Consider the following 13,389-nt stretch of genomic DNA (forward strand, 5'->3'; position numbering starts at 1 on the left):
GATAATGCTAAAAATTAACAATAAATCAAACATTTGCAATTAGATCGACAATAATATTCACTAGAGATACTAAGACTTCTACAGCGATTAAAGCAATAACAATTAATTCTAGGTATTCTTCATGAGAATGGCTTAATTGTTCTTTTAACATTTGTAACAAATCATTAATAACTTCCAATCTTTGATTTAAAAGATTGACTCTTTGATTAATTTCCAAGTAGCCTCTTGTAGCTTGATAAATTGGGTCCAATTGAGGTTTTGTCCACATTATTTCAGGGTTATCTAAAACAGCTCCATGTAAATTAATATTTATTCTTAAAATGAACAATTCACCAATTTTTTTCATGATATCATTTTTTGACATAAAATTTTTTTTTTTCAAGTAACCATTTTTAGCAATTTCATTAGGAATGTTTTGAGTTTGTTGGATGGTTAAATCTAATAAAGATTCAAACAAGGAGATTTTGACAGATTGAGAAATGGCAAAGGAAATTGGTAGAATGGTTAAATAAAGTTGATTTTTATTTGAATTTAAAGAGATGAAGTCGTTATATATTCTTGGTTGATAAGAGTCAGTTATATAATAGTTGAATTCCTCAATTTGAATATTATTAGAAGGCAATTTTTCAACTTCGAAATTGGATAAAAATGTGTTTAAGAAAAAGAGTTCTTCTTTTTTAGTATAACCCCAAAATACTATTACACCATATTCAAAGATGAATAGTTTTTTCAAGTAAGTTGAATGTGATAAATTGATGTCCCCACCCTGGTTATCTAGTTTGAAGTTTTGTATTATTGAATTGTTTGCATTGTTTGAGGGAATGTATTTGTTATTGGTGCTGTTGTTGTTGTATTCATCGATTTCGTTATTTTCGTCATTGGCAAAGGTAGAAGAAGAATAATTAGTGTTAGTGTTAGTGTTAGTGTTGAGATTAGAATTAGAATTTTTATTATTTGATAGAGATAAGTTGAAATGAGTATATAGACATTCATTAATTAATTTGGGAGAAGTTCTAAATTGGGATTTAATTTTGTGATCATTTAAATAATCATAAAGGTTGAATAATTTGATTGAGTTGGAAGTGCAATAAGTGGTAACTCTTGGTAAAAAATTTCTTTTTGACTTGCCCAACTTTTTAGCATCTTTTCTTGCAATCGACTCTTTAGTTTTGGTCGTTTGGGAATAAATGGTATCGTCGTTATCATCAATTGCATTAGGGTCTTGAAGATTAAGATCAGGATGGATGATTTCGGCTTTAATCAGTCCTTTTTTGATAAAATTCTTATCGATGAGGTCTGTATTTTGATTTGAGTAATTTTCAGGCAAAATTATATTTATGTCATTTTCTGTAATTTCGTCCTTATCTTTAAATTGGTTTAAGGTGATTTTAATTTTATCTTTCTTGTCACTAGTATTATCAGCACTGCTGGCCTTGGTAGGTAGAAATTTTGTGGAAGCATCGGGCAATAGCTTCAACTTTTGGATTGTTCTTGAAGATCTCTGAGGACCAATTTTACTGATTGAATTGAGGTGGGTGAATGGCTCTTGTGGATTGGGTAAGACATTTGTGCTTGCTTGTTTGATGGCATTGTTGCTGGTGTGGCCTATGTTCGTGGTAGAGGAAATCAAAGGAGTGGTTTCGTTGTTCTCAGAAACAGAAGGATTTTCAGACATTGTTGGCAAACGTGAGGGAGAAAAAGCAGCAGAAGCAGAAGCAGAAGCAACAAACACAGTCGAAAAGCTGGAGCAAGAACTGAGTTTTTGTGTCTTTGTGTCCCACTTTTGACATCCGTGTCGCGGAGAACCGTGGTGCCGGATATTTGGATCACGGACGCATCATGGACGTGCAATAACCCGGATTGTCCGGTAGCCCTCCGTTAGCGAACAGCCCTGGAAAAACAAATCCAGAAACCTGGTGCGGTCGCGGGCGGAAAATATTTCAGTGAGTGTTTAACGGGAATACTTGAATGGGAATATTTTCTTACTTATTGTATCTGTTTTGGAGGAAGTGCTTGATAAAGCTTTCAACTAGAGCCAGTACAAAAAAATGAAACACACTGATTGACCTCCAGCCTGGCAAAACTTTTGCAATCTCAATTTGAATCTCGTATTGGCTCTCTTAGCGAAAGGAGATGGAGTCTAAAAAAAAGAATGTGTAATATTTTTTAAGACAAAAGCTTATTGCAAGAAATACCAATCTCCACCCACTCTTGATGTGATAATGTCAATTATCATATATAACTGATTATATCCGGGTTTTGTATCAAGATCTATCTCGCTACAGCATTCTATTATTTTGAATTTATGATGTACAATATTTTTCCATTAAGTCGATTCAGCCACTATAATAATCAGAATCAGAATCATAACAATTCTGCTTCCTGTGCTTTAAAATTGAATTCAGGTTCAAATTTATTCAAGACTACAACGAACAATGCTTCTAGTATATTTAAATTGATCAAATTTAAAAGGATTAAAAAAAATGTACTTTATTGTTCAAAATGCGATTCAAATTTTGAAGTACTTTATATAAATAATAATAGTAATAATTATTATAAAAAGCTTTCCACTAAATTTAATTGTCCAAATTGTCGTTGCTTTTATTAATCAAATATCTTAAAAAAAAAGAAAAAAAAATTCTAAAATATTATTTTAATGCCTTTTAATTTTGTTATTGTTAATTTCTAATGAGGTCGGTGTTCTTTTTGTTAATTTTGTTTCATTATTTTGTACTTTTATTTTTTTATTTTTGGTGTATTTCATTATCGGTTTAATTTCAATGAATATTTCTTTGTTATATATATGTGTGTTTATATGTATATATATGGGGGAAAGGGGACTCTTTTTATTAAATAAACGATTGTGATTTGATTATTCAATTTTCAATTGGTTTTTATCAATCAATTGTAGTTTTTTCTCAACAATATCAACTTTATCAAACGCTGTTTGACCCACTTTATCTACCCTTGTACCGACTCTAATATCACTTTGAATTCTTAACACTTTTAGTTCTTTATGAACATACTCATGTAGTTCTCCTAGCATTTTGAAGACATCATCCCAATTGCCCTCGATTGTTGTACCAGCGCTGTGTAAAGTATATTTTAAACCACTATTTTCAATAAATCTTTCAACAAATGCAATATAAGTGGAGACGGATGGGGATGATGTGCCCATTGGGATTAGACAAATATCTGCAATGCAATTTAGTTCAACCATTTTTTGTTTTCTATTTATTAAAACAATATTAATAGATTATTCAAGTAATAAAATAATAAAACAATAAAATAAAGTAACATACAACAATGAAGATTCAAATAGATAAAAAGGTGTGATACCTAATCTCTTAAATTGATAATTGATAATTACATAACGTGACTTGCGTCGATTGGATAATGCTCTAAATTACTTGATTAAATATATAATTAAATTAAAAGAGATGTAAATAAAAAGACAAATTGATTATAATTGATTACAAATGATTATAATTCTTCATCTTGATCTTCTTCTTTTATAATGCCAGCTTCTTTTAATAACTTATCGATTTCGTCTGGCTTTAAAATCTTTTGGATGATTTTGTTTGAATCATCATCAAACTTAATTATAGCCAATTCTAATTTATCTTTACTTAATGTTGTACTGTCCATTGTTTTACTAAGAACTTTTATGGCCAATTGCTTAGCTTCTTCAATATTAATTTTATCGCTATAATCCTGTTTCAACAAAGTTTGGGCAGATGAACTATTGGCACCAATACTAATGGCTTTCCAACCACTGTAATTGCCACTAGGATTGGATGTAAACAATTGGTAACCAAATTTTGAATCAAATCCTGCGTAGATGAACGAGACACCAAAGGGTCGTAAACCACCATGTTGAGTATAACCTTGTTTGACATCACACAAACGACGAACTAATAATTCACAGGGAATTTCTTCATTGTAACTTTTCAAATAGCCTTGAGCAGTATTTCTAGCAAAATTTATCAAAATACTTGCATCTGCAGTCATCCCAGCTACTGAACAAATCATATTGTCATTCAATATATACATCTTTTCAGAACTTTCTTGGTCTAGCAATTTGCTTGTGATTTTTCTTTCAGCTGCCAAAACGATTCCATCACTGGCCAAAATACCAATTGAAGTACCAGCATGGGAAATTGCCTCCAAAGCATACTCTACCTAGTTGAATAGCACAATTCGAGTGTTAGTAAACTGCAGATAGATCAAGCAAAAGAGCAGAAAATCGCCAAATGAAAAAGGCCACCAACCGCCACTGGGAAAAAAACATACCTGATAAAGACGACCTTCAGGCGAAAAAATGGTAGTACGGCTGTCGTATCTTCTGGAACCCATTGTGTGCTGTGTACTATGTGTTGTTTGATGTTTCGAAGAGCTTAGCTGCAATTGCTTCCTGTGCTTCTTTTCCAGCGCTTTTGGCGACGATGGCGACTTTTCTCTAAGTGTTGAGAAAGGTCACGTGCACCAGTAGCCGCCGAAGAGCAAAGGGTGGCGATTTGGTGAAGCAGGAGAAGCAGGCGACGATGCCTCCAAGGAAACAGCAGAAGACACTCATTGGGACAGAGCACCAGAAGTACGCCTCTACTCTTCTTGCTGGCTACGATTCAAGCGACTCCAGCGACTCAGAGGACCAACAGGGTGAGCAGGATGTGGATGCAAACGACCATGGAGATGCTGCTGAGCATGGCGACAGCAATGCTGAAGACAACGACGACGACAGCGACCACGACAACGATGATGGATTCCAAAATGTCATAATAACCCACAACGATTCTACAGGCGCTAACCTCGATTTCTACCAAGATGAATATCAGCTGGAAAGAAAATTACATGCCAAATCACCTGTTGATACTGTCAATCATGTTGATAGTCAGAACGAGAGTGAAGCTGGAGGTCAAGAGGAGTATCGATATGATAATGAATATTTTAATGACAGCGGTAACGATAACCATAATGAAAGTGATAGTGACATCGACAATGAATTTGCTATAAATATGGATGAACTAAATAATTTTGATACCAATTATACTCAATTTGATAACGACAATAAAACTGGTAGTTCCACTAATAATATTAATATTAATACTGATAAAAATGAAAATGAAAATGAAAACAACAACATCATCATCAACAATGAAAATGAATTTATTTCTTTATTACATGATTCAAAATTGGATCCCTTCAAATTGTGGGATACTCAAGTCAATTTACTAGTTAATGATCAAAGATTTTACTCAATTGATTCAAATAAAAAGAGAAAACAATTATTCGATAATTGGTCCAATTTAATAATTAAAAATACGTCTTCTTATACTACCACTACTACGGCTAATACTACTACTATTACTGATAATAATAATAGTAATAATGACGATGAGGAATCAAAATTTATTCAATTCATTCAAAACAATTTTAACAAAAATCTCTTCTATGTTGAATTTAAAAGAAAACACAAAAAAAATCATTTATTCAACTCTTTAAACTTGTCTGATAATCAAAAGGAAAAAATTTATAGAAATTTTAAAAAAAATTATGCCTTAAATAAAAACACTAAAAATAAACTAAAACTGAAACGCAAACGTGAAAAAAATTAATGTTTATCTATAATTAATAACTCAAAATATCTTTATAATTTGACATTGAATCATTAACAGATATTATATTTTCCTCATATGGTAACGTTAAATTTAATAATTTACTAAATGAAACCTCTTTAGAATCAAAATCATAAACCATAACTAATGATCTTAAAAATGAATCACCCAAAAACACTTCGTTGTCACTAAATGAATTAACTCCAATCGAATCTCTAGTTAAAACACAATCTTCAGTATAAAAATCAAAATTATAAAAATTTGAAAATGGTATCTTAATGATTTTATTTGTAAAACTAAATCGAAAATAATCATGTTTAAATGCAACCCGACAGTCATATGGTTGATAAATATCCCCAATTTTTAATTTTAAATATTTCCCAAAAAAAATCTTAGAAATTGATTTAGGAAATGACATTGCATAATCCCAGAAGTCAATATCGATATTTGCTTTTATTGGTTGATTGGACATTGTATTGTTCTTATAGGTATATAAATTTATTTGAAATTCATACACATTGCCCTTATCATCTTTTATAACATGCAAAAAATCTAATCCTGTTAAATTTAAATAAATTCCTTGGTAAATCCCTAATCGTTTTCTACTATTAGAAACTTCGTTAATCTCGAAATCAATTGTTTGTAAGCTTTCATTGAACTTTTTGTTATCTATGGCACCAAATAAAATAGTCCCATTATTCACTACACCTTGATCACTTAGTTGAAAGATGCTAAATAATCTTCTTGAAATTAATTTTGAATCATACAACTTATTCAATATCAGTTGATATTTGATCTCGACATTATTAATTTTTGATGCCACTGGTAATAAAGGATTCAATCCCAATACATTGACTTGGTATTTGGGATATTTTGTTACATAAACAAATGAGACATCCTTTACAGTGACACCATCAAAATGAAACTCATCTGTCTTATAATTCGATCTATAGAACGAGTAGTTTGAACCTGCATTGGTTAGATTTGAAAATACTGTCAAAGATTTGCCAAAAGCATAAAATGGTACAAAACCTTCTTTAGAATTATACTCAGAGCTAATTATCGTGTCTGCAAATTCTGTTGAAAGAATCATCTCAACCTCCTGGTATGGAAAACCAATACTTAAGTTAACATAGTACCCTGGATAATCATTGGAAAGATTCTTAACTCTAAATGGAACCTTTAGATAATGGGCTGCACATTCGGAAAACAATTGTAGAAGCAAGAGAAATATACACAGATGAACCATTCTTTTTTGTTCGAATATCTATAGATGTAGATATTTTCAAGAAACAGAAAACTACCATTCTTAGGTCAGATATATATAAAACTGTATTGTTTGGCAGTGCTATATGCTTTACAAACATATGGATACTTTAGGTCTCAGGCTGAGTCGATTTGTGCTGGAAAAATCATAAATTATAAACTCAAGTTTGGAGAATGATCTGAATATAAATAAATAGATATACATTTCCAATTCAATTATTTTGCGAACCATTTCCACTGATATTGGTGTATGTTGATGATTTTAAAAATACTATAATAATGATCATTTCTGTCCCCATTTACTTGTTCCAAATAATATCAGTAGTAGCAGCAGCTTTGAATGACACATTTAGCTACGAAAGGTTATACTTTACATCAACTAACGATAAAGGGGAACCAGGTGTATTTGTACAGCTTGATTTGGGTTATCCTCCAGCGTTATTACAGGCAGTTTTGACCACAAAATTTTCTGATTCTATAATAAGTTCAGTCTTTGAAGGTTCTTCGTATGTTTTGATCTATGATTCCTCAAAATCACTTACGTCTCATATTTTAAGTGATATAACATCAGGAACTAATTATTCATTTGCAAATTCAAATTATGCTCAAGATTATTTATTCCTAGATGAATTTGAAATCAGCTCATTTCAATTTGTTGATGTAAAAAAAGTACCCCAAATGGGATAGAAATATCATTGGGATGAATCCATTGTTAAATGTCGCAGCTAAAATAAACAATGCTGATGTGACATATCCTACTTTCCTCGAGTTTTTATCTCAAAGAAATAATATTCAAAAAGTATTTAGCATTTACAATTCAACAGATAAAATGAATTTCGATGGAGAAGTCTTATTGGGGGGGGGGGGGCATAGATAATGATAAGTTCAAAGGTGAGTTGATCACTCTTCCATTTGAACAAATAGAAATATCAGATACTAAAACCAGATCTGGGATTTTTACTGGTTTATTTGTTAAACTAACGGGTTTAAACCTTATTCATGGTATTAGAAATTCAAGAAATAAAATTCAAAATTACACAATACAATTAATTTCTTCATCCATAGTTACAAAAGTTAATGTGGATCTTGATTTCTTACAAAAGGAGAAATTGTCATTACCATCTTTTGTTTATTCAAAATTATCCAAATATTTTGCATTGCTGGAGGATCAAGGGTCTTTTAGCTGCTTTCTACTTGATCCGAATAATGATTACTTAGAATTTAATTTTACTAGAAACCTAATAACTCTTCCCTTTCGAGATTTTCATAGAAAAACCAATAGAACGTGCACATTCGATTCCGATGCCTTGGGAATTTCATACAGTGATTCGGAGATTTGGTTTGGATTCTATGCTTTGCAATATTTATATATGGTTTATGATTTTGGAATGAAAGAGGTTTCTTTTGCCTATTTGAATCAATAACTCTGTTTTGAGAACTTTTTGTTCAATTATTAAAAGAATTACTTTAATTTTGTAATTCAATTCAGTATTTACAGAAAAAATTATCTCTATGTTTAGCATTTTTAGAAAATTATTTAGAATTGATTTTTAGTTCACTGTTTCATACGAAAACAAAATACAAAACATAAGACTCCTTCTGCTTAAATAAGTAAAATATTTAAATTTGAGATATAATCGGCTATGCTAGAAAATCATTGCAAGCAACGTTGATAGTGTATTTCAATTCAACTATAAACAAAGATATTATCAAAGGCAAAACTTCTTAATATAATTTATAACTAATTATTTCAGCTTATTTATTTCAGCTCAATCATCAGATCGTCACTAGTTACTTAATAACCAGTGCAAACTCTTTTCTGTTATCAAATCAAATAATATTATTTGCTCATTTCATTTAAATTCTCTGTTTTTGCTTGTAGCACATTATAATAAGTTGTTGACTATAGTAAGCAGATGCAAACATTCTAGATACCGGATAAAGTTTTAGATTCATGTCATGCACGGGTCATTTGATTCTGGCAGTTAATGACGTTGTTCTCTGTCCACTTTTGGAAGGTGTTGAATCTTTCTGAACTGAAAAGCGCTTCACCAGAATAAATAGCAGTTGACAAGCTCTACAATTATCCAAAAAATAAAGTGTTTCAAAACTTAAACCATGAGAGATGAAACTTTCAACAAAACAACTAAAGCAAAGCTAAAAACGAAATAGAAGACCCTAAAATAATGTAAAGAAATGTATTCACTATACTAGCCCTTAATCTTGATGATTTTGAAGAACTGATTTTTGAATCTTCAAAACCTGCATAAACACTAGAATTGAGAGTTAGTGTTTTATATTTTTCTATAAAACTGCTGAGGTCTTGAGATGAATAAAAAGTCTCAGAAATAGTTTCTTTATATCTTTTGGATGAAAGTGTTTTTGTTGTCAATGTTCCATTTATTGTTAGAACCGAGGTTCCTGTGTATGCTGATTGAACAATAGTTATAACGGTTTCAGTTGAGTAAAATGAGTCTGTGTAATATTTAGCATAAGTTGCTGAAGGCAAAAGAGAAGAATCTTCACTAATAATTTGAATGTCTTCAGTAGTACTATTTAAATCAACATTTTTATAGGACCTTCCTAATGATATGGTATTATAATTGAAATCAATGCTTAAATATAAATTGGAAAGAAACAATGATCTTAAAACAAAAAAGTTGTCAGTTGATTCATCAATAAATGATGTATTATGTGTTATTTCTCTTTCTAACGATGTAGAGTATTTAGAATAGAAAAACTCTGACATTGGTATATCTAAAATATATCCAGAAAAATTAAATGATACATATCCATCCAAGACACTGTTTATGCATTTTTTTCTTTCATTCTTGGAAGTGACATTATTAACACAATAATTAGTGTATTCATTTGAAATAAATTTTTTAAAAATAGATTTTGGAAACTGAGAATACAATCTTTTTTCCTGGAATGGAAGAGGAATAACTCCAAACTTTTAGAATGAGCTAAACATATTAATTTTTTCTTTTTCAATATAATTTTTTCTAAAATCATCTGAAAAATGAATTGACAACCCACTAAGAGTAAAAGCAATAGTGTTATTTACCATTGGCAAAGTTGTTAGAAGATCTTCCTGAAATTTATTTTTATCGTAAGCACCTATCAATATCTTATTTTTACTTAAATTTTTGAAACTATTATTGTCTTGAACAATTTCTTGAAAATGACTTCCATATGATAGAACTTTTCTTTTAATAAGACTTTCATCTTCCAATCTATTCCAAAATGAATTATTTTGATTATCCAATAAACCAAACTGACCAGAACTTGGATAAGATTCATTGATTCCTGGATCATTATAAATGTACCCAAATGTAAAACTTGAGATTTTTAAATCATCATTTTCATTAAAACTAAAAATGTCTTCGCTAACAACACCATATGGAACGCTTGTCGAATTTTCGTCATAAAACACAGCATTTATACTCTTAAAAGCTGTCGAGTTTGCATGAAAATAAGTTCCATATCGGCAGTTGTAATTGTGGAAATATGAAACAGAATTAGCTATCTTACCAAAGTCACTATTTTTGAGTCTAATACTTGGATCATTGCACCAGACATTCATCAGGGAAAAAACATAGGTATTTGATGAAGTCATGGCAGGTAGAAGAACAACAGGCTGACCAGCTACTGCAACATTTATAACATCGACAGACGAAGAAAGCCGATAGCAATCAAGAGAGAAAAACCCATCACTAGCATAACAGATATTGATAAATTGACAAATTAAAAAAATTAAAAAGGAATGCAATTTTCTGGGAGAGTAGTTTTGGTGCATCATAGAAACAAAGCTCTACACGATATCATTTAAATGAACTATGTAGGAACCCACAAAACAACAAAAAACAAACCAAGAAACGCCATAGATTTATATCCTCTAGATAGCAACTAATTCTGTTCGAATTTTAATGCAAACCTTTTCAGCCTCAGAACATTATGGTTATTGAAATAAAGAATCTTTTAGTCCCAATGTTTTAGTCTCATTTTCTCAATTTTGACTCTCGAACCGTGCAACAAATCCAACCTTTGAGCAAAAAATCCAAAATTCTCCCATTTCCTGTGTGCTTATTATACTCCAGCTCCAAGTTTTGATAATAGGCGAAGCTCAGGTTGTTTTTAGATTACATGCCTTAAAGAAATTCAACTCGTAATTGAGCAGTATTATAAATAACATCTATGGCCAAACACTGCTTCGACTTTTCACTGCTGTTTTTTGTTCTCTCCATTGAAAAAAAGAACAGAAAGAAGTGCAGGTAATGATGCCATTCCAACTAATATTACTAGTAATCTGGCTGATATGGGCTTATGGGAGCAATAATTATGTTGTTTTGAGCTTTTTTCTAGAATCAGATCAGAAAAGAAACCACCAATATAACCAACATACACAATATATGCAATCTAGCCAATTTAACCCATTTTCCTTTACAACGATTATGTACGCCAGGATATTTGTTGGAAATCCAGAACAAGAGATTCTTTTGGCTGTACATTTAGGAGCATGCTATTCAGTTTTACAATCTCCTGTCAATCCGAATTGCGAAAAGACTACTTTTGAAAATGTATCATATTATCAGGATTTTTTCAATCAATTTACAAGTTCATTGAATTGTGATCTTTACGGAACTTATGATGACTCCAATTCTACCAACTACTCTCCATTGTTACTTGAAGATGCTGATAATACATGTCAAATAGGAGGCATGTTAGGGGTTTTAGGCACTGATATTTTTGCATTTTCTAATCAATTATTGATCGATAATTTTCCATTCTGCAATGTCTACTATAATGCACAAACTCCAGTTGGTATATTAAGTCTTTTTGGTCTAAAATCCAACCCTGATTGCAACAAAGAGGTTCCAAATCTTTGGGATTTGTTAATTAAAAATAATTATATTAAAAGAAAAATAATGTCCTTTACTTTTGCCAATTCAGCTGGTTCAAATGGAATCTCTCAGATTTTATTTGGCGCAATTGATAAATCAAAATATTCAGATAAATATTTGACCACAATTCCCATGATCAATCCAAGCAACCAGGCACAAGAAGAAAGTTATACCTATGCTATTACATTAAATGGTTTGACCTTAAATGGCCAAAGCCTATTTCCACAACCAGAAAAAAACTACGCTGTGAAGTTTAATATCAATGGTTGGGACAGTGATATTAAATCGACCTATATCCCGAGTGAAGTTTATCTAGAATTATATTTGTTTGATGGTGATCATAATAAGATTACTAATTGTAGTGAAGTTGATTATGATTGTATAAACAATTTTTTAAACAAAGAAAACTTTACTTTTGATTTCTCTGGTTTCAATTTATCTATTCCTGCATACGAATTAATTGGCCTATATTCGAGTGATAAACAAAGCAGTCTGAACAATGAAAAATATTGGTTGGATTGGAATGATTCCGTAAAATCTGCTAGCTATCCAAATCAATTTTTAGTCAGTGAATCAGAGTTTTTGCTTGGATTAAATATATTAAAATATTTGTATTTGGTGTTTGATATTGACCATGAAACGATATCCTTGGGGAGGTCTCTTCACAATGCTTCAAATACCGCAAATTCTTCAAAAGTTCAAGATGATATTTCAATTGATGTGATAACAGACAATTCATCATTGCTTCCAATGGCAAGTAAAGCTGCTTTGTATAATAGTTCTTATTATCTTTACAAGACTGAAATTTTGAAAAAATACTCAGATTATAATTACACTACAGTCTCAACAGACGAAAGAAATCAAACACATACAAAGTCAAAGCTTATCTTTGGTATTTACACAAAAGTAGTAACAACAGAATTTTATTCAAGTGAAGCTATGGAATCATTTTTCAGTTCTTTGAATGAATCATCGTTTTCTTCTAGTAAAAATTATTCCACGTATATTACCAATAGAACTAGGCTTTACAGAAGCTATGCTGTCGCAGTCAGAGATTTCGATTTGAGTATTCAAAACCAGTTTTATTTATCATATATATTTATTTTGTTATTATTTTTTTAGTTTTGGCTTAGTTCTTTACGTTTTGTTATTTTCTTTGGCTTAATGTGTTTAATGATTTGGTGCTTTTATAGTTTTTGTTTAAATTTTTTTTTAATGGCATTAATTACCAAACTTTCGAAAAGGTGTTCCAAATGGATAAAAAATAACAGAGACTAAAAACCTAGCAAAAGTTCTGTTTTTTTTGTTTTACGAATAAAATACTGTCTTCCTTTTCAAAGAAAAAACTCATAAAAAATGAACAATCTGGAATTGCATCTTCATTCCTGATTTCAGTTGTAGGTAAGAATCCCATTAAGGGCGTCTCCAGTTTCAATGGTCCAATTGCATTATCCCAAATCTCTGAGCTGAATTCGACGATCTATTCATTAGTAATAACGGGCTGGAATTGATTTATGAGGGTGAGAACCTGCAAATCTACTACAACATAGGGCACACACCAAAGCTTATCTAAATTTTAACTTATATATCGCCAAGGTGTATTA

The 13,389-nt window shown here is 30.9% G+C and overlaps 9 protein-coding genes across 9 annotated transcripts; 4 read left to right on the top strand and 5 right to left on the bottom strand.

The window, feature by feature from the left end:
* Nucleotides 1–31: 31 nt before the first annotated feature.
* RMD1 (Rmd1p) lies at nt 32–1,525 on the bottom strand (the record flags this gene model as incomplete). The annotated part of the gene is made up of 2 exons (XM_020189712.1): nt 32–1,266; nt 1,411–1,525. Coding segments are annotated over 2 exons (1,350 nt in total), but the record flags the coding sequence as incomplete, so codon positions are not given.
* Nucleotides 1,526–2,042: 517 nt separating this feature from the next.
* On the top strand, nt 2,043–2,608 carry ASCRUDRAFT_13860 (uncharacterized protein; the record flags this gene model as incomplete). Its single annotated transcript, XM_020189141.1, has 1 exon — nt 2,043–2,608. The coding sequence occupies exon 1, from the start codon at nt 2,306–2,308 to the stop codon at nt 2,606–2,608; it is 303 nt and encodes a 100-aa protein (XP_020047180.1). The 5' UTR covers nt 2,043–2,305.
* Nucleotides 2,609–2,740: 132 nt separating this feature from the next.
* Nucleotides 2,741–3,387, bottom strand: ECM15 (Ecm15p). Its single transcript, XM_020189290.1, has 2 exons — nt 3,303–3,387; nt 2,741–3,230 (listed from the first exon to the last, which is right to left on the bottom strand). The coding sequence occupies exon 2, from the start codon at nt 3,218–3,220 to the stop codon at nt 2,873–2,875; it is 348 nt and encodes a 115-aa protein (XP_020047181.1). The 5' UTR covers nt 3,221–3,230; nt 3,303–3,387; the 3' UTR covers nt 2,741–2,872.
* On the bottom strand, nt 3,385–4,498 carry PRE9 (proteasome core particle subunit alpha 3). The gene is made up of 2 exons (XM_020193388.1): nt 4,294–4,498; nt 3,385–4,182 (listed from the first exon to the last, which is right to left on the bottom strand). Exons 1-2 carry the CDS (start codon nt 4,354–4,356, stop codon nt 3,484–3,486), a joined length of 762 nt encoding a protein of 253 aa, XP_020047182.1. The 5' UTR covers nt 4,357–4,498; the 3' UTR covers nt 3,385–3,483.
* Nucleotides 4,499–4,544: 46 nt separating this feature from the next.
* On the top strand, nt 4,545–5,615 carry ASCRUDRAFT_81221 (FF domain-containing protein; the record flags this gene model as incomplete). The annotated part of the gene is made up of 1 exon (XM_020194586.1): nt 4,545–5,615. One exon carries the CDS (start codon nt 4,545–4,547, stop codon nt 5,613–5,615), a length of 1,071 nt encoding a protein of 356 aa, XP_020047183.1.
* Nucleotides 5,616–5,628: 13 nt separating this feature from the next.
* Nucleotides 5,629–6,864, bottom strand: ASCRUDRAFT_70736 (acid protease; the record flags this gene model as incomplete). The annotated part of the gene is made up of 1 exon (XM_020191830.1): nt 5,629–6,864. The coding sequence occupies one exon, from the start codon at nt 6,862–6,864 to the stop codon at nt 5,629–5,631; it is 1,236 nt and encodes a 411-aa protein (XP_020047184.1).
* A 223-nt stretch (nt 6,865–7,087) lies between these two features.
* Nucleotides 7,088–7,742, top strand: ASCRUDRAFT_76234 (uncharacterized protein). The gene has a single exon (XM_020193389.1). The coding sequence runs from the start codon at nt 7,161–7,163 to the stop codon at nt 7,566–7,568; it is 408 nt and encodes a 135-aa protein (XP_020047185.1). The 5' UTR covers nt 7,088–7,160; the 3' UTR covers nt 7,569–7,742.
* Nucleotides 7,743–9,027: 1,285 nt separating this feature from the next.
* Nucleotides 9,028–10,500, bottom strand: ASCRUDRAFT_8461 (uncharacterized protein; the record flags this gene model as incomplete). The annotated part of the gene is made up of 2 exons (XM_020194870.1): nt 9,028–9,807; nt 9,949–10,500. The coding sequence occupies 2 exons, from the start codon at nt 10,498–10,500 to the stop codon at nt 9,028–9,030; spliced, it is 1,332 nt and encodes a 443-aa protein (XP_020047186.1).
* Nucleotides 10,501–11,335: 835 nt separating this feature from the next.
* ASCRUDRAFT_70740 (acid protease) lies at nt 11,336–12,907 on the top strand (the record flags this gene model as incomplete). The annotated part of the gene is made up of 1 exon (XM_020191831.1): nt 11,336–12,907. One exon carries the CDS (start codon nt 11,336–11,338, stop codon nt 12,905–12,907), a length of 1,572 nt encoding a protein of 523 aa, XP_020047187.1.
* Nucleotides 12,908–13,389: the final 482 nt, after the last annotated feature.

Source organism: Ascoidea rubescens, assembly GCF_001661345.1.
Source record: "Ascoidea rubescens DSM 1968 unplaced genomic scaffold ASCRUscaffold_7, whole genome shotgun sequence".
Lineage (NCBI taxonomy): Eukaryota > Fungi > Ascomycota > Saccharomycetes > Ascoideales > Ascoideaceae > Ascoidea > Ascoidea rubescens.

What these genes read in the sequence shown, in the direction of transcription:
- ECM15 (XM_020189290.1), bottom strand. Translation starts at nt 3,220, where the DNA reads ATGGTTGAACTAAATTGCATTGCAGATATTTGTCTAATCCCAATGGGC.
- PRE9 (XM_020193388.1), bottom strand. Translation starts at nt 4,356, where the DNA reads ATGGGTTCCAGAAGATACGACAGCCGTACTACCATTTTTTCGCCTGAA. An exon ending in CTGAAGGTCGTCTTTATCAG is followed by an intron (nt 4,183 to 4,293) that starts GTATGTTTTTTT and finishes CTATTCAACTAG; the next exon opens with GTAGAGTATGCTTTGGAGGC.
- ASCRUDRAFT_76234 (XM_020193389.1), top strand. Translation starts at nt 7,161, where the DNA reads ATGATCATTTCTGTCCCCATTTACTTGTTCCAAATAATATCAGTAGTA.